The sequence below is a fragment of the Aedes albopictus genome, chromosome 2 (assembly GCF_035046485.1).
Source record: "Aedes albopictus strain Foshan chromosome 2, AalbF5, whole genome shotgun sequence".
Classification (NCBI taxonomy): Eukaryota; Metazoa; Arthropoda; class Insecta; order Diptera; family Culicidae; genus Aedes; species Aedes albopictus.
The window spans coordinates 20,400,016-20,419,277 of record NC_085137.1 but is presented as its reverse complement, the minus strand read 5'-3'; the positions used below and the strand labels follow the sequence as shown (position 1 = coordinate 20,419,277).

The following is a 19,262-nucleotide window of genomic DNA, read 5'->3' as shown; positions in this document are numbered from 1 at the left end:
TTCTGTCGTACGTGCCTCGGAGAGGACGTATCCGCTCGTGAATCGCTAGGACAGCCAGGTATAAGCCGTGTACAACCGCCGCGAGCAGCGAAGAAGGGTAGTGTTAGAGAGAATACCGGTAAGTCGAGGGATAATACGAAGAAGAGCGCTGGGCTGAAAGACCCGAAGGAAATAGGTAGACAATCTGTACACCAAGAAAAGATAAGTAAGGAGCAGGGAATAAGTCTCGTAGGTCTCGCAGATAAGTCTAATACAGAAGTTTTAGTAAACGCTAGGCAGTTGTCGGCAGCCAACCAACCGCGTAGACGTACTTCCGGTAGCAGTAAGCAGTCAAATTCCGAGAGTCATCACAGTGTTGAGAAATCGAACAAAAGTGGCAGTGATAAGTTCCAAACGTGATATGGCAATGAAACGTATTGATGAGATTAAGGAGAGGAGCCGGCTGGAAGCGCTAGAAGAAGAAACCCAATTGCAGATATTGAAAGTGAAACAGAGGCAGATTGAACGACAGCGACGTGAACTGGAGGAGCTTCAACAGCTATCAAGACTGGTTGAAGAAGGGTCCGAATACGACGAAGAACAAGGCGAAAGTGAGATAAGTTACATTGATAAGGTGCAGGGGTGGATAAATGTGTGCGAACCGGCGAATCCTGGTAGATCGCGGCAGCAGAACATAGCTTCAGAAGCTGGAGCTAGCCAATTCTCGTTAAATTTGCGGAGGGCCAATGAGAACGAGATGATAAGTAGGCGTTATATGCAGCAGAACAATTCCAGCATGGTAGCCGGACCGACGCAGCTCCAAATTGCTTCGCGTCAGGTTTTCCCGAAAGGTCTTCCCGTCTTCACAGGTCATCCACAGGATTGGCCGCTTTTCATCAGTGCTTATGATCAAGCTAACGCATCCTGTGGGTTCACGAATGCTGAAAACCTTGTCAGACTGCAACAGGCTTTGCAGGGGAGGGCTTTGGAAATCGTTCGGAACCTTTTGCTACTACCCGAAAACGTACCAACGATCATCGACAAGTTACGCCGCCGTTTTGGAAATCCTGAGATCTTGTCAACAATGCTGGCACAACGGATTCAACGACTCGAAGGACCAGATTCGGAGAATTTGGAGTCCATAATTGAATTTGGGAGTGCAGTTGGAGAATTCACTCAGCATCTTCAGGTTTCGAAACTAGATGATCATCTGAAGAACCCGATACTAATGCAGAGCCTAATACAAAAACTGCCACCGTGTTATGCTATGCAATGGGTCGAATATAAACGCCGTTTCCAAGTGGTAGATTTGAAAACATTTGGAAGTTTTATGGAGGATTTGGTGGACAAAGCGCTGGAAGTATCGTTTGAAAAAATAGACATCAGTTCAGCAAAAAGGCGTGAAAAACTGAAGACGAAGGTTTTCACCCATATGACGGAAGATGTTCTAGAAGCAAGTGGTAGTAAATCTGTCCAGCAGCACAACAAGACGCAGCCGGCTACACAGGCCCTAATATCTCCAAGAAAGGACATCAGTTGCTCCATCTGCGAGGAACCCGGGCATTTTGGTCGAGATTGTCGAGAATTTCGCAATACAGGTTTGGAACGAAGGTGGATGATGGTGAAACACATGGGTCTATGCCCACTTTGCATTTACAATCATGGAAAGTGGCCCTGTAGATCGAAGATTAGATGTGAGATCGAAGGGTGCAAGGGTCCACATCATCCGTTGCTGCACCCACCGATCCACGCAGAGAGTGTCAACGCGGAAGCACACTGCAACAGTCATTGCTCGCCCAATAAGACAGTGTTGTTTCGTGTAGTTCCTGTTACACTGTATAGTGAAGCTAACAAATTAGACACCCTTGCCCTGGTGGACGAAGGGTCATCGACGTCATTAATTGACAGTGAAATAGCTGAGTATTTGCAATTGAGTGGACCACGAGAGCCGTTCGAGATGCGATGGACAAATGGGGTAAGCCGAACGGAGACTCATTCGAGAAGTGTCGAAGTAAAGATTTCGGGAAGAGGGGGTAACAACTATGACATGTGCATTGCGAGGACAGTTAAAAGGTTGCATCTACCAGCTCAACAGTTGAATGCAGACCTACTAATAGAAGAATTCCGGCACCTAAGAGATGCTGAAATTCCAAGCTACGAGCTAGATACGCCGAAACTCTTGATTGGAATCGACAATATGCATCTCATCGCCCCGTTGGCGTCACGAATCGGAGAGAAAGGAGAACCGATTGCCGTCAAGTGCAATCTGGGATGGACGGTATACGGACCACGACCGAACATTGTAGCAGACTTGCATTTCCTTGGTCATCATCGCTGTGTTTGTGAGAAGTGTAGCAAGGCAGATCAAGATTTGAATCGGATGTTACAAGACAATTTTCAACTTGAAGCCGTGGGTATTTCCCCAGTGCGGCTAGAATCGAAGGAAGAATTTCATGCACGGAAGATTCTAGAAAGCACGACGAAGCGGATTGGCGATCGTTTCGAGGTCGGTCTACTATGGAGAAACGGAGAACCCAACTTTCCGGAGAGCTACTCTATGGCGTACAAGCGATGGAAGAATCTAGAGTCTCGTCTGGACCGGAATCTTGGGGTTAGAGAAATTTTGCAGAAGCAGATAGAGGAATATGTAGTCAAGGGCTACGCACACAAGATCACGGAACGCGAGTTGTCGGAGACATCACCGGACCGGTGTTGGTACCTACCCTTAAACTACGTCATCAATCCGAAGAAACCCGGCAAAGTAAGAATGGTATGGGATGCTGCCTCAAAGAGCAATGGAGTTTCTTTCAACGATAGTCTTTTGAAGGGACCTGATCTGGTTACATCGTTATCCGCAGTAATCAACGGCTTTCGCGAGCGCAAGGTGGCATTCGGTGGTGACATCCGAGAGATGTTCCACCAAATATTGGTGCGGCAAGAGGATCGACAGGCTCAACGTTTCCTATTTCGGTCTGATACGGACAGCGAACCGGAAATTTACGTGATGGACGTTGTTATATTTGGAGCAAGCTGTTCACCTTGCTTGGCACAATTTGTCAAGAACAAAAACGCCCGTAAGCATCTACAGAACTATCCAACAGCAGCCAACGCAATCATTCGAAAACATTACGTCGATGACTATTTCGACAGTGCAGACACGGAAGCTGAAGCGGTAGCACTCGCGAAGGACGTTAAGAAAGTGCATGCGGACGCTGGATTCGAAATTCGAAACTGGGTGAGCAATTCATCGAATGTTCTTGAACAACTCGGTGAAGCTGAGTTGAAAATGGAAAAATCTCTTGATGCGGTGTCCGATACAGAGAGAATCCTTGGGATTATGTGGCGACCTGAAACTGATTCTTTTGGGTTTTCCACTGTATTTAGAGAAGATTTGAAGCAATACATAGAGGGAGCATGGCCCACAAAACGAATAGCTTTACGCTGCATAATGAGTATGTTCGACCCAAAGCAGTTCCTGGCACCAATACTGATCCACGGCCGCATTTTGATCCAGGACTTGTGGCGGAGTGGTATCGGCTGGGATGAAAAAATAGGAGCGGCACATTACGACCGATGGTTGCGATGGACAGGATTGTTTCCGTTGATAAATAATATAAATGTTCCCCGCTGTTACCTCGGAAAGCTACATCCTGATGCGTATGATACGGTCCAGCTCCACGTGTTCGCGGACGCAGGAGAAGAAGCTTATGGGTGCGTCGCCTACTTCAGGTTCACGGATGGAAAAACGGTTCACTGTGCGTTTGTGGAAGCAAAAGCAAAAGTGGCCCCTTTACAGTATCTTTCCATTCCAAGAAAGGAATTGGAGGCAGCAGTACTAGGAGCGCGGTTGCTGAAGGCGATTTGTGAAAGTCATTCCATCACGATAAAAAGACGATTTCTGTGGACAGATTCGAATGCAGTTGTATCATGGGTGAAATCAGACACGAGGCGGTATAAACCATTTGTAGCTCACCGAATAGGGGAGATTCTGACCATAACACAACCGGAAGATTGGCGTTGGGTTCCTACTAAGAGCAATGCTGCAGATGACGTAACAAAGTGGGGAGAGTGGACCCAACTGAGCTCGAATGGTCGATGGTTTTGTGGTCCGGATTTTCTGTACAAGCCAGAAGAAGACTGGCCGACGCAAAAGTTCAAAATTGTAGAAGTGGAAAACGAACTACGAGCTAGCATTCTGTTACATAACATTGTATTGCCAGACGCAGTATTACCCAGAGTGAAACACATTTCGAAGTGGAAGGTGCTTGTACGAACGGTGGCGACGATGTATCGTTTCGTATCGAACTGTCGGCGTAGAATCAACGGACAAGTGATTGAAGCTTTGCCCACATTGAATAAGAGAGTTGCAAAGATACCTGCAGATTTAGTCCCGTTGCGTCAAGAGGAGTATCTGTTAGCAGAAAACCTAATATGGCGTGTAGCGCAAGGCGAAGAGTATGCGGACGAGGTGAAGACGTTGATAAAAAACCAGAAATCACCAATGGATCATCCAAGACCGATTGAGAAAAGCAGTCCTTTGTACAGGCTGTCACCATTTTTGGACGAATATGGAATTGTACGGATGGAAGGTAGAACAGCAGCGGCCAAGTACGCAGCATTCGATGTGTGATTTCCAATCATTCTGCCAAAAGAACACTTGATCGTCACGAAGTTGGTGGAGCACTATCATCGAGAGTTTGGCCATGGCAGCCGTGAAATGGTAGTAAACGAAGTGCTCCAACGATTCTACATTCCAGGGCTTAGGTCCTTGGTTGAGAAAGTAACCCGAGACTGCCTGTGGTGCAAGGTCAAGAAGGCGAAACCACTTGCTCCAAGAATGGCACCGCTTCCCAGCTCTCGGATGGCTGTAAGTGAACACCCGTTTTCATACGTTGGTTTGGATTACTTTGGTCCGGTTGAAGTGGTTGTCGGAAGAAGGCGGGAGAAGCGATAGGTGGCGTTATTTACCTGTATGACAGTACGTGCCGTACACTTAGAGGAAGTATACAGTTTGACAACGCAGTCATGTGAAATGGCTATCCGCAGATTTGTGAACCGTCGAGGAAGTCCAATTGAAATTTTTTCCGACAATGGGACCAACTTTGTCGGAGCCAGCAGGGAGTTGGAAGCGCAGATCCGAGCCATCAACTCCGAATGCGCCGATACCTTTACAGGAGCGAGAACAAAGTGGACGTTTAATCCTCCAATGGCACCGCATATGGGAGGCGTTTGGGAACGCATGGTTCGATCAGTAAAGGAGGCAATGTCCGTATTTGCGAATGGAGGAAGGTTAACAGATGAAATTCTGAAGACTACGCTGGTAGAAGCGGAAAATCTAATCAACTCCCGTCCATTGACCTATGTTTCTACCAACGTGCAAGAAGATAAGGAGGCACTTACACCGAATCATTTTTTGAAGAGTTGTCCTTTGGTGGAGTGCATGCCTTCAAGGGATCCGGTACAATTAGCGGATAGACTGCGGAACAGCTACTGTCAAGCAAAGCATTTAGCAGAAGACTTGTGGTGTCGTTGGCAGCGAGAGTATCTTCCCCTGATGAACCGGAGGTCGAAGTGGTTCGAAGAAAGAAAACCAGTTTCAGTTGGAGATTTGGTGTATGTAGCAGATTCAGAAAAACGACGATTTTGGGAACGTGGAGTGGTCGAAGAAGTTTTCACAGGAGAAGATGGACGAATACGATCAGCCGTGGTGCGGACCAGTACCGGTTTGAAGAAGCGAGCAGTTGCAAAACTGGCAGTTTTGGAGATCGGAGGATAGGAAATGGAAGCGGTAAGCACTGTAGCGATTACCATCAACGACAGGGCTTACGGGCTGGGGAGTTGTTGCGCTGAGATAGAAAGGGTTGTCTGCGTGGACGCGATCCATATTGTTCGAATGAAAGATGTGACGAGGGAAAACACGCCAACGACAGTGTCAACACTGGGCGCTGACATATTGGTTTTTGGATTGATATGAATGAGCTATTGTGATTGCTATCAATGCTAAAACTCTTGTTGCAATAGAAAAGTTACTGATATTCGGAATCAAAAACTAATGAGAATTTAGTATATTAAACCTGAAAATTAATTTGTATTTGAGCTGGAAGTAGTAAGTAAATGCGTTACATAATATTAAGGTTACTATATGCAATACTCTCCATAGGCAAGGAGTTGTTGAACGTGAAGTAAATGCTATACGAATTAATTAGCATACTTGATCTACTCCTTGTTGTTGTAGCTTTGTAATGGTCACTGAATTCTAACCGAACGATGCATTGTTTAGGGTTAACGTTGTAGGGAAATAGGATGTTCGTGGGATGAGTTGCCAGGTTGAAAACTAAATCTGTAAGTAAAATTAACACAGACATGCGTAATGTACTTAATGGAATATATTTTTAGTTTTGAGTGTGCCGATCAACATTACTTCAAAAACGGTTTTCAATATGCTGCCCCGAACTCCACCCAACAATAGGCTTAGTATAAAGCTACGTAGCATATCATTAAACCCTACCCCCCCCCTATCGTCACACTTCGTCACAAAATCACAAACATCCCCCTCCCCCACAAAAGCTACGTCATTTATGGACGACCCCTTACGGAAAAGCTTTTGACCTTCTCAATCACGAAAACATGTGAGGAGCCTTCAGGCGCAAGAGTGTCCCAGAGAAATCATCGGCCTTATTGAAGCACAGTACAGGGCACTTTCGTGCAGAGTACTGCACTTCGGTGTTTTGTCCGATCCCATTCGGGTTGTTGTGGCAGTGAGGTAAGGATGTATACTGTCACCAGGCATGAAAGAAACTTCCTCGCGAGAAAATGAGGAAGCGGTTTCGGCGATTTTCTGAGGAGAAAAAATAAAACTCAGAAATCTCAACGCAAATCCTCAACAGCAGCGAGCGCGAGCTTGTCGCGCAGCGAGGAATTCGTCCAACACTCATAATTGATTGTTGTGTCTGTTGAAGGTAGGATAGTGTCTCACCCCTCAGAGTTTTGGATCGTAATGTATGTACTGCACTCTCGACTGCACCACCCCTCAATCATGTTTTTGTTTTGACGCGAGATCAGTTGTGTTGTGAACCGAGTTGTGAACAGGATAGATGTTGTTCGTTTTTTGTACTCGTTTAAGTTCAAATAAATATATTCACTAGTTGTTTAAGTATCACTCTTTTCTTTACGTGAAAGTCCCTGCGTTGGAGTTCTGCTGCCGGATGTAGCATCCAACAGGTTATGTGCCCAGGATAAAGAAAAGAAGGGAAGAAGTGTGGCTTGTTGTTTCCGGGTGAAAAGCGGACGTAAATCAAGTTGAGTGACATTGAGTGATTCGGAACGATTCGGAACTAGTCTTCGCAATGGCAGAAGCAAAAGTGCTGATGGAGCGATTGAGTGATAACAATTGGGTCAGCTGGAAGTTCCGGATAGAGCTGCTGCTCATCAAAGAAGGTTTGTGGTCGGTGGTAAGTGAGCCGAAGCCCGACAACGAAACACAAGCGTGGACGGCGAAAGATGGAGCTGCGCGAGCGGCAATCGGACTTGCTCTTGACGACGGACAACTGTGCCATGTGCTGAATGCAACAACGGCAAATGAAATGTGGACGATGCTGAAGCAATATCATGATCGCGGATCCCTTACCAACAAAATACATGTGTTGCGTAAGTTGTGCTCGGTTAGATTGTCAGAAGGGGGTAACATGTCCAGTCATTTGGTGGAAATATCTGGACTTGTGCATAAGCTTCTCGGCATGGGAGAAAAACTAGAAGAACATTGGATCGTGGCCATTATGCTCTCCAGTTTGCCTAGATCGTATGATCCGTTAATTACGGCGCTGGAAGGTCATCCTGAAGGAGATATGAAAATGGAATACGTGAAAGGAAAACTTTTGGACGAGTGGCGCCGAAGATGTGAAACTGAAGAGGAGACCGAAGACAACCCAGACAACCAGTCGTCGTATAAGATGTTGCATAAGATGATAAAGTGGAGGCCATATGCGTGTATGCCTCCATTTAGGCGCATGTAAAATGTACGCATATCGCCTCCACTTTAACATCTTATACAACGTCTTATACGATGAAAGGTTGACTGGGAAAGCTTTGCGAGTGGCGATGAGGCGTATGAATGTTGGAAGCAACCCAGGAAGCAATCCGGATGGGCCGAAACGTGTGTGTTTTTACTGCCAAGAAGAAGGACATCTGGTTCGTGACTGTGTCAAGTTGGCAGCTGTGAGACGGGGCCAAGCGGAAAGACGGCGACGTGAAGAAGATGATTTCCCCGGAAATGGTTCTGGCTCTAGCGGCAGCGATACAAGACAAGTGTGTTTCACCACAAAAACGAAGCAGAATGATGATTGCGGAGGATGGATCATCGATAACGGGTGCACGAGGCACATGACCGGGAACAAGGAGTTTTTGGAACAAGCTATACGGTGCAGAGATAAGGTTACATTGGCTGATGGTCGGAATGTCGATGTGAACGTTAGCGGTAACGGAAGGTTCATTGGAGTTGGTGAAGATGGACGACAAACGGACGTGAGACTTAAGGAGGTATTGTACGTGCCAGAGATGAAAGCGAATATTTTATCGGTGAGTCGTATGCTTGACGAAGGTTTGACAGTTTGTTTCAGCTCAGGAATATGTAGAATTTTGAGGGGAAATGACGTTGTTTTGATTGGTGAGAGAAGAGGTTCGCTGTTTATCGTAAAGCAACCATAAATGCAGGGTATAAGTTTTAAATTTTGTTATTTACGCAGCCAGAAAGTTGTTTGATTCAGGAGGAGCTATTGTATGAGAGGTAAGAGCACTAAGGAGGAGTGTTGAAGGTAGGATAGTGTCTCACCCCTCAGAGTTTTGGATCGTAATGTATGTACTGCACTCTCGACTGCACCACCCCTCAATCATGTTTTTGTTTTGACGCGAGATCAGTTGTGTTGTGAACCGAGTTGTGAACAGGATAGATGTTGTTCGTTTTTTGTACTCGTTTAAGTTCAAATAAATATATTCACTAGTTGTTTAAGTATCACTCTTTTCTTTACGTGAAAGTCCCTGCGTTGGAGTTCTGCTGCCGGATGTAGCATCCAACAGTGTCCACTCACACTCAAAAAGCTCTCGCGAGTTCCACTCCCATACAAAGATAGACTCTCGAGGCAAAAATCGCACTCCGATAACCGAAATAATCATCGGCTTTCGTTCCCCTTTTCTTCGCTCAATTTTTATTGCCTCTCTGTTTGGAGTTCGTTCGCTCCCTCGCGACGCACGCAAAACACGATGTACACAGTGCAACGAGTAACTTTCACACAGCGACCGCAAAGGCAAAAGAATTTTCACGCAAATTTATGTAACACCGGATCAGCACATTTTATGTGTTGATCCAGTCGTACACAAATATGAGTGAAAAATCCTTTGTCTTTTTGCTCGCTGCGTGAAGGTTACTCGCGCGCTGTGTTGTTTCATTTAAAGGTGTGTCAGCATGAGTAGTGTATGGATGATTGGGATCACGAATGGAGCTCATCAATTCTCACATCGAGGAACTTAAAACGACCGCCGCAGTCATTCATTTTCGGCTGAAAAACAGGCACTGAGACTGATATTTAGCAGGCCTGATAGCAGTGAAATACTTTTCATTGATGGTTTTTGGATTTCTATCAAGAAAACTGCTTTTGAATAATTGTTGATTGCTGATGGCTGAACGGTGGTTATTTGAGCCTTACTTAAGAAGCTCGTAGGTGAAATTCACGGAGGTTTAATGAGGGCTTCTGGGGGGTTTCAAAGTTTTTCATGAGAGTTAAGGAGGCCTCAGAGGCTTTTGGGATTTCATGGGGGTTTTAGAGGCGTTTCAAAGCGTTTCAAGCCGTTTGAATTCGTTTCAGGGCGTTTCAGGAGGTTTCAGAGTGGTTTCAGGGGGGTTCAGAAGCTCTCTGGTAAATTTCATGAAGATTTCGTGGGGTTCTAGAGGCGAATCGAAGCATTTCAAGGCATCTCACTGGTCTTCAGAGCAGTTTCAAGATAATATAGAAGCCCATTTGACTTTTCCTCTATTGAATATTCCTCTTAGAGACAACAAAATGAGGCTAGCGTAAATTTCATTCATAATACTCCAATAGATCACTGATTACGCTTGTAGATCAGATGGCCGCAACTCTGGGGAATTCTCGGATATGATATACCGTTATAGAACCCATCACTTGATAGAACATAGATGCCTGGGACTGTGTGAGTATAAACTTCATTCTTAAGAGAATTCTTGGAGACCCTTAAAGACTCTTCGAACTCAAAACTTGATAGATCATAGTTACCTGAGGTTGTGTGAGTATGAACTTTAGTCGTTAATCTCTTAGAGACAACCAAATACGTTAGTAGATCCTGTGGGAACCACGTCTGTTAAGCATGAGAGTGTGTAATATACCAACTATTCGGGTGCTGCTCAGCATAGCCAATGCCGCGCCGGTCACGTCACAGTGCAGGTGCATGTAAACAATAAACGGTTACGACACTCGTCACCACAGATCCGATGACTTTTACTCAAGGAAGTTCTTGGAATTCTTGAAACTGACAACGAACTCATCACTTGACAGCACATAGTTGCATGAGGCTATGCAAGCATAAATTTCATTCATACCCGAGCAGAAGAGCATACCTTACAAATACCAAGCGAAGAGCAATATGTGCTCTAATACCTAAAATTGTTATTGCTGTGTTACTCCACGAAATGGCCGATGTTACGAGAACATCACAATAACAGTTGTAGGTATTTGAGCAGGGTTTGGTATTGATGTAGTATTTGTTGGTTTAGAAGTGAAAATAACCAAAGAACAAGATTTGGTATAACAGCATGAAGCTAGGGGCGAGACACATCCTAATACCGATGCTAATACCACCTAATAAATATTAGTTTCCTAATCTTCATGCTTTACCAAAACGTTTTCTGTGTAGTATGTCATGACTTTTCATAAAACAACAAACTGTCACGAAAATCAGAGGTGAAAATACACTTGGTCTGTAGTTTTTCATCAATCTATTCCACCAATTTTAATAATTTCTTTTGATTATGATTTTAGCTCTGAAAATGACGTGAGCAATCTGAACGCAGGGAAATGGATTTTGGAAACTTGTGTCGCTGGAGTAAAAATCAAGAAGGTGACTTCATCATATGTAATTAGATGTACTTTCAATACAAGTCGGCATCGTAGAAAAATGTTGTTTCCAAATCCAATAAATACGAAAAAGCAAAACTGTATTGAATACTTGACTACGTTTTAAAACTTCTACTTTTATTTCAAAGAATGGGATGGAATTGGCATTAACAGAACTGCGGATATTTCTAATGATGGCATTATGTACCTACTCCAATTTCTCTTCGGTTTGAGTGCCACTGCTAGTTTGAGATTCTTGGGCTTAGCTAATTGATTATTTGCCATCTCAATCTGCAGGTGCACTCTCGCTTCTCTATCAGTTATGATCTGTGAGCTTTCCATGATCGTAGATAGAAATTTTCGGGACGTAGGTGTTAATTCGAGGTACCACAATTCCTTGATCGGGTTCGCCAGCGATACGTCTGAAATCATTGCTCTAGGAGTGAGAAGTACAAAAATGAGCTTTATTTTGCCGATATAGTACCACCTGAAAGCGAAACTTTCATTGAAAGCATTTTGACACTTCAAATACAGTTCAATAAGCATGGATTACTTCGTTCAAAATGGATTTCCTCTGGGATTAATATTCCTTAATACTGGCTAATACCTCTTAATACCGCTAATAAGTATTAGAGCTGTCCCGCCCCTAGGCATGAAGTCATCGAAAAATTAAACATTTAATAACATGGCATGGTATTAGTTTGTTATTCAATAACTTTTTTTTTTTTTTTTTTTTTTATCTTTATTATCGAGACTTTCAGCCCGAGGCTGGTTCGTCTCCGGAATTTGAGTCAAAACAAATAACATATTGTGGAGTCTATTTGTGCTTACTTAATAACCGCTCAATTTTTTTTGCCTGTCTTCGGGACATCCGTTCTCGTTTATCGTTCCACGCTTTGATCGCCTCTGTAGTTGCAACCTGGAAATCAAGCACCTCCAGATCGCTCTCGCTTTCGCTTTCCTGTTCTGCCTCCGGTTCCCCAATGTAGCTGCGGTTGCTCTGCATGTCATCATCAACGGTGATTATACTATCGCCGTCGTCGTCGCCTTCATATACCGTCTCCGTTTTCTTTTTCTCCTGTGGCTGGTTATTGGAATCAGAGGAATGGGTAGACAATTGTCGTTTATCCGTCCTCTTTGCAATTTTTTCCCCTTTGTTTTGCCGTTTGCGGGTACCAACATTCGCTGCGCCGGTGGTTACTTCCCCGTCCATTCCTGCATCTCCGTCATTGATTGATTTGATTTTTGTTGCTGGTGCTGGTTGTTGTTCCCCCCGCCGCTTGTGTACTACTTCACTTTGTTGTGCCCGTTTATTCGGGCAGGCCTTTTTAAGGTGGGTTTCAGATTTGCACAAGTAACATTTCGGTTTCATTCCATCGAAATATATCCGGCCTTTTCGACCGCAGAAGATGAGCGCTTCTGGGATCTCTTTCTTAATGTCCACGTACAAGCCCCGGACGCCGGAAAACATGTTTAGACCACTGTCCGCTGGAAAGCGCTCACGCACAACACGTTTCACCGTGCCATACACTCCCAACACAGCAGACAACTCGGCATCAGTTACCTCCGGTGGAAGATCGAAAACCCGAATGTAGCGAGTATTTCCTGCCGCCACCGACATTTGCACCATCACTCTTTCACCATTCGTGTAGTAGAACGGCAGCTCGCAGCTATTGTTCTCCAGAACAAACCGCATTGCGTCTTCGCAATTGAAGCGAATGAAGACTGCTTTTTCATCGGATATTTTATAGGCAGTATCCATCTTTGACCGATCACCTTCGAGGGTCTTCACAAAACGTGCCATGTCCACGATAGTTGGCTGGGCAGCATTTCCAGGAAATTGAAAGACTAGTGTGTTTTTTATCACAATTTCTTTTTCCATTTCGACGTTGATTTCTCAACCGCGCGCCCGTTAACAAAGGAAATCTAGTGACCGTTGAAGAGCGTAGAAAAGCACAACCGATCCCAACAAAAGTTAGCTGTCGACTGATATTCAATAACTTTGGAATAACAAATACAGCACTTGAAATTTTAGGTATGCATTCATTATTAAAATAACAAGACTTGTTATTTTCTAGGTGTTATTTGTACAAAATTTTGGTATTCGTTTTTATTATTTTGCCTCTTATTACCACCTACTGAAGGGCATATCAAGGTATGGTAGTATTTAAGATAAATACCTTGATGTGTTATTCACTTGTTATTTTCTTCTGCTCGGGTAATACTCCAAAAGATCACTGATTACGCTTGTAGATCAGATGGCCTAAACTCCAGGGAGTTCTCGGATACTCTTAAACCTTTAACCCTTAAACTCCGTAAAGGTCCCTTAACCCTTAATTTTTTTTAATTCTACTTTATCTGTAATCTTGGGACCTGAATAGATTTTACCTAAATGGAGGTTTCAGTGTAAGTAGCTTTCTCTTCTTAGTTGAATTTATCAAATATTTTTGTGCTATTCTATCAATTCGCATAATGACCCCATCCCTTTCCCTAAGCGACGCAGTTTCGAAGGAAAGAGAGCCTGCCACCGTCCATGCCATGTCGGTCGGCCGGTGCCGTCAGCCAGCCAGTCCGTCAAGTTTATTGTTTGGCACCATCGGCCGGCTCCCATCATCAGCGTCCCATAGCTCACACACATGTGATTTTTATTTGCGCGGGGTTGGACACGGGGAGCAATAGGCCCCCAAAAAGTTTCCTTTTGATGTGTGCGCCCGAAACTATGCCCTTGCTGTGTGGTTTATTCTTACCGGTCCGTTGTTGATGCGGTGCGATATGGTAGGAACAGTACGGCACCATTTTATGGCAGTTGGTGACCAACTTTTTTTTCTCTCTGGCTCGGACTCTGGACGGATGCGGCCATGCTAGAATGTGCCAAATATTTTCGACTTCTGTTCGGTGTATGCAGTTTCGGACGATATATGTACACTGAATTCGAACAGAGGATGTTGTTTATTACAGTTTCCATTGGGTGCCACGCCACAGTAACCCAATTAGAGTGAGAGTTTCGAATCATTTGGCAACGACGACGACGACAACGACAACGGAAGCCGTAAAGTTACGATGCATTGTAATATGCTGGTGAATTGAATTTTCTGGCCCATCGTACGCACAGGTAATATAACATAATTAAATAAAATGTTGTTTGGTTTTCGCATTGAAGTGCACCTTCCCATGTGATAATTGTAATTAAAATCATTTCTTCTTAGCGTAACGTCTGCCCTGGGATAAAGTCTGCATCTCAGCATAGTGTTCTACGAGCACGTCCATGGTTATTAACTGAGAGCTTTCTCTGCCAATGACCATTTTGCTTGTGCATATCGTGTGGCAAGCACGAAGATAATCTAGATTCAAGGAATTCAAGGAAATTTCCTTTCGTTCTTTTCGTTCCTGGGCCGACCGGGAATCAAATCGTTCACCTTCATCATGGCCATGCTGACACGGTTTGACAGCTACTTCAATATCTTTCTATATTCTTTTCTTATTATACGTCTTTCTGTGTTTCTGAATTTCTGCTTCTCGTCCTAGATTTCTTCTATTTTTTTTCAATCTCCTAATCTCCTTGTCTGCTTTTCACGTGTTTCCTGCTATCTTCACGTCTTCCTGTATTATTTTCTCTCTTTCTTGTTGTATTCCCGTCTGCTTACCTTTCTTCATGTTTTCTTGTATTCCTCGTTTTCTGTTAGCATGTCCTTCTGTTTTAACTGTTTTTCTGATTTACTGTCTTCATTATAAGAAAATTTGAAATTCATTAGGTTTGACCATTTTTCATTTCAAGTATTTTACTATTGCCTTATTAATTTTGTTATTTTATTTTCGATTGGTATTACTATTTTTTCCGGTTTGTTCATTTAATTTTTACCAAACTGTTCTAATGCTAAAATTTTATTCAATCTAATTCAGGCAAACAAAACAAAATCTAATGATAGGTAAATATGGAACAATAGCCAAATGTTCCTTTGAATTCTTTCATTAAAACATCAAAGCGTATTTATTCCTCTTGAATGGACGGACACGAAATTTAGAGCCCGATGTCCTTAACATCCCACAAGTTCAACATGCCGCGAAGAAGACCTGCTCAACCTGGAAATGGTAATTGAACGATAACTCGAGCTCGACCACTACTCCTTGTCACTGCTCCAAAACTCGCTCCAGCACCGTACCACCGCCGCGGTGCTTTCAATGGATTCTTCAACGCCGTGAAATAATCCCTTCACGGTTTCGCGGCATCCAATCATCGGCGATCCCCACCAGCCAAAGCCTCTAGAATCCTACAAAAGCCCTCGAAACGAGCTGGTAGATGGGTTCCGCCTTCGTGATCCTTAATTTAATTGTGTCTCTAAATCTTTTTAAAGCACTTTTCATTAGCAGCGAAAAATCGGTTCGCATCGTCTTCCAGCACGACACCAACGACGACGGCCGAAACCAGCTCGTAGCGTAGCAGATTGCGTCAAGGACGAGGCTCCCGGATTGGGGTTGTTGGCTTGGCTCGAATGGGGGTTGATAAACGGAAGAACACCATTTCGAGGCCACACCAAAGTGGGTTAGTTCCGGCCGGATTTAACGGCATAAACAGGGACGCTCGCCCCCCTCTTGGACTACAGGCTTCGGGCGGCTCTATTCGGCGGCTTTGAACGAGCGTGGGCGAAGGTGATGGCGATGGCACAAATTAAAAACCTGCAGCCAGCGAGTGGTGAAGAGTGAATAAATTTACGTTTTTGAATTATTAAATTTCAGTCGTTGGATTATGGGCCTGGGGGCATCGTCACGTGAAAGGAAGCCGAAGCATATCTCATTTAAAGGCAGAAATTTAGGCCTAGTTCTGGTGGGTGTTTGTTTGGCATGGGATGAGACGAAAATCGTTTCATTTATTCGTATTTTTCGTTCAAATTGATTCTGCGATTTTTTTCTTTTATTCGGTTCATTGATTTCCTTTTGTTATTCATTTTATTATTCTTTCGTTTAATTCGTTTCTCTCTTCGTTCCATTCGTTAAATGCATTTATATATTTCATCTCTTTTGATTTATTCGTTCGGCTATTTATATTATTTGTTTCATTTGTTTCAATCGTTTACACGTTTCATTGCTTAGTTTGTTATTTTTTTTTACATTTTACCCACTTTTCCTTTTATTCGTTTAATTCATTTATTCAATTCGTTTAAATTGATATATTTGTTTTATTTAAAATGTTGAAGTTCATTCTAACTATTCTGGAGAAAAGCTATGTTTGCAAAGAGGTGGGGCCGATGAGTAATCTTCCAAGTTTCGTCCCTTGTACAAAACCGGTAATGGCTAGCGCAGTGGGTCATTTTTGGGCTGCCCGAAAACCGATCAAGATATTGCTTCGCGCGATCCATGTTTGGGATGGATAGATGCGAGAAATGGAAGATAGCAAACGGCCATTGTGTGGAAGTGTACACAATACAAAAGTTATTGATTGCTTTCCTTTGAAATATCGTTTCTTTTTTCGGATGGGTTCACTGTTCCCCCAGCATCATCACATTGGGTCTTCTATCGGTCTGGTCTGTTCTCTCCCCAGCCACAGCAGAGTGACCACTTCAATCTGATATTTATTATACATGCATTTAGGAAGTGATACCTTTTCTCGTTTTGGGGCGACTGACATCAGCGGGCCTCGGGTGGACGACTCTCGCAGCTCCGATGATGATTCATAGCATTCTTTTGTGATTAAGGTCCCGTCACGTTCCGATAGTTCAAACTGTAACATCACGATATACCTACGTCTCTGTGTTGTAGCTCGTTAATGATTTGGAGATTTCACTCCTTCTAGGTCTATTCTTCCCACTATGACGACCACTCGCTGGCCGGGCCGTCGTCGCTGCTGAACCGGATCGAATTGCGGCATAAGAGGTTCCCTCGCGAGCGAATCTCGATATGCATGAGGTGATCGAATTGTGCTGAGTGGAAGGTATTGTCTAATTGTGGAATATCGTCGAATGCCCGAAACCGTATAAATCAACAATGATACACACTAGTCGGGTCACGACCGGGGCTGGAAAAATGTGTTAAACCCAAACCCCCACCGAAACGGGGAAGATGTGTATCTCAATTATGGTACTTCTAGCCACAATTTAACGCTGTCATTGCGATGCATGATGAACTGAAAATCAGCCGGAGAAGTCTTTTCGAAAGTTACCCCAGACGATACAAGAGTGCCAAGAATTGTTAACTACGACTATTCGTGCTTGGTCAAAACGATAGAAAGACAGAAAAACAGAAATGAAAGAAATTTTAGGATTGTAAGTTATTAAGACAAAAAATAGATATATAAGAAGACGTAACGCAGAAGGACTGTGAGACAGGAAGATACAACAACTTGAAAGTAAGAAGATAAGAAATGATAAAATGAAATCAATAAAACACAGGAAGTCACTCATTTGAAAGACAAGATGGCAGGAAAAGAGAAAGACATGGAAATAGTAAGACAGTGAAGTAGGTATACTTGTGGAGAGAAAAACAGAAAAATAGAAAGTTGGGAGATAGGATGAAAAGAAGATAGAAATATAAAGAGCCAAGAAATAAGATAATCAATATAAGAAACAGAACAACGTAAACCAAAAAGACGAGTAGACAGAAGAAAAAACAGAAAGACTAGAAAACAGGAAATCGTAACGACAGCAAAACAGAATTCACAGTGGCAAGAATGCAGAAAAACAAAAAAGAAAAGAAGAATGAGAAGATTGAATTAAAACTGAAAAACCATAGAAAGACAAGGAGATAGGGAGACCGATGCAAAAAAAAAACATAAATATCAAAAATAGATATAGTAAAAATTCCCCCTGAAGTTCCTCTATGGACTCTTTAAAAAATCCATGAAAGATGTATTCAAAAACTTTCTTCGGCAATTCATTAAGATTTTAATGTTTCAATACACTATTTTATAAATAGATTGCTTCAGAAATTTATTCATGAATTCCATCAGAAATCCTTCAGTGATCTATCCAAAAATTCTTTGAAGGATTCCTTCAGAAAGTTATCGAAGGACTCATTTACAAACTATGTATGGACAGCTTCAGAAAATATTATTGCGTCTTCCGGTATTTCTTCAAAAGCATCTCAAGCGATTCATCTTCCAGAAATAGAAATTTTGCCAAGAATGCCTTCAAACATTTCGCTCAAAAATCCTTCAAGAGTTCTTCCATTGATTCCTTTAAAAAAATCTTAGTTTTCTTTAGAAGTGTTTCCAAGGTTTTTTTGAAAGCTTCCTTGGATTTCATCAGATGGATATGGCTCCATGGATTCCTACAGAAATCCTCCAGGAATTACTTCCGGAAAGTCTACCACGGATATTTTTAAGAACACCTTCATGGAAAGCTTCAGGATGTTTTTTTTAATTTTGATCGGAATTTTCGTTAGAAGAGCCTCCAGAAACTTCTCAAAAAAATCTTCTAGAAAAGTTTTCATGGGTTTCTTAAAAAATCCTCCTTTTCAGGAATCCGTACGTTAATTCTTTCAGAAAATCTTCCTCGGATTCCCTCAGAAAGGCTTTCAACGTTCTGGAAAAACTTATAATTAGAAGGCACGAAATATTGCTAAATGACAAATTGAGAGATAAAATTTGTGAAAAAAAAAATCGTTCTGGTGGGATTCAAATCCATGACTCTGTATTCGTTAGACCGGCGCTTTAACCAACTAAGCCACAGAACAGGTAATGATTCTAAGGAAAAGAAAGCCAAACGGACTCCAAAGCTACACCGTGAGCACTCCTTTCTCACAAACACATCTCTCTTTCGGCTTAGATGCCAAAGCACAACACACTCGCGTTTGTGACCACTAACTACAAGTGAGAGCGAATTGTTTTTTTATGAAACTGAGACTAACTCTCGCACTCTGCATACCTAGCAAGCAAGAAGTTTGTTTTGCTGGTGTCTAATGAGTTTGCATCGAGAGCTCAACACGGTCGCACACTTTGACGACCAACTACACCGATGCGACGCAGGCAAGGGTGCAATGATACACATTACCCTTTATTGGCATTTCGACATTTCTTTGAGAAAACCTCCAGAAATCTCCCCAAAAATTTCTTTAGAAAATCTTCCATAAAATTCTTCAGAAATTCTTTCAAAGATTCATTTAGAAATTCTTCCTGGGATTCATCTTGAAATATCCCTGGAGATTTCTTTAAAATTCCTTTAAAGGTTCCTC

The 19,262-nt window shown here is 43.0% G+C and overlaps 1 protein-coding gene across 1 annotated transcript; it reads left to right on the top strand.

The window, feature by feature from the left end:
- The first annotated feature begins 406 nt into the window (after window positions 1-406).
- LOC134285982 (uncharacterized) lies at window positions 407-4,609 on the top strand. Its single transcript, XM_062847545.1, has one exon. It carries the CDS (start codon window positions 407-409, stop codon window positions 4,607-4,609), a length of 4,203 nt encoding a protein of 1,400 aa, XP_062703529.1.
- Window positions 4,610-19,262: the final 14,653 nt, after the last annotated feature.

What these genes read in the sequence shown, in the direction of transcription:
- LOC134285982 (XM_062847545.1), top strand. Translation starts at nt 407, where the DNA reads ATGAAACGTATTGATGAGATTAAGGAGAGGAGCCGGCTGGAAGCGCTA.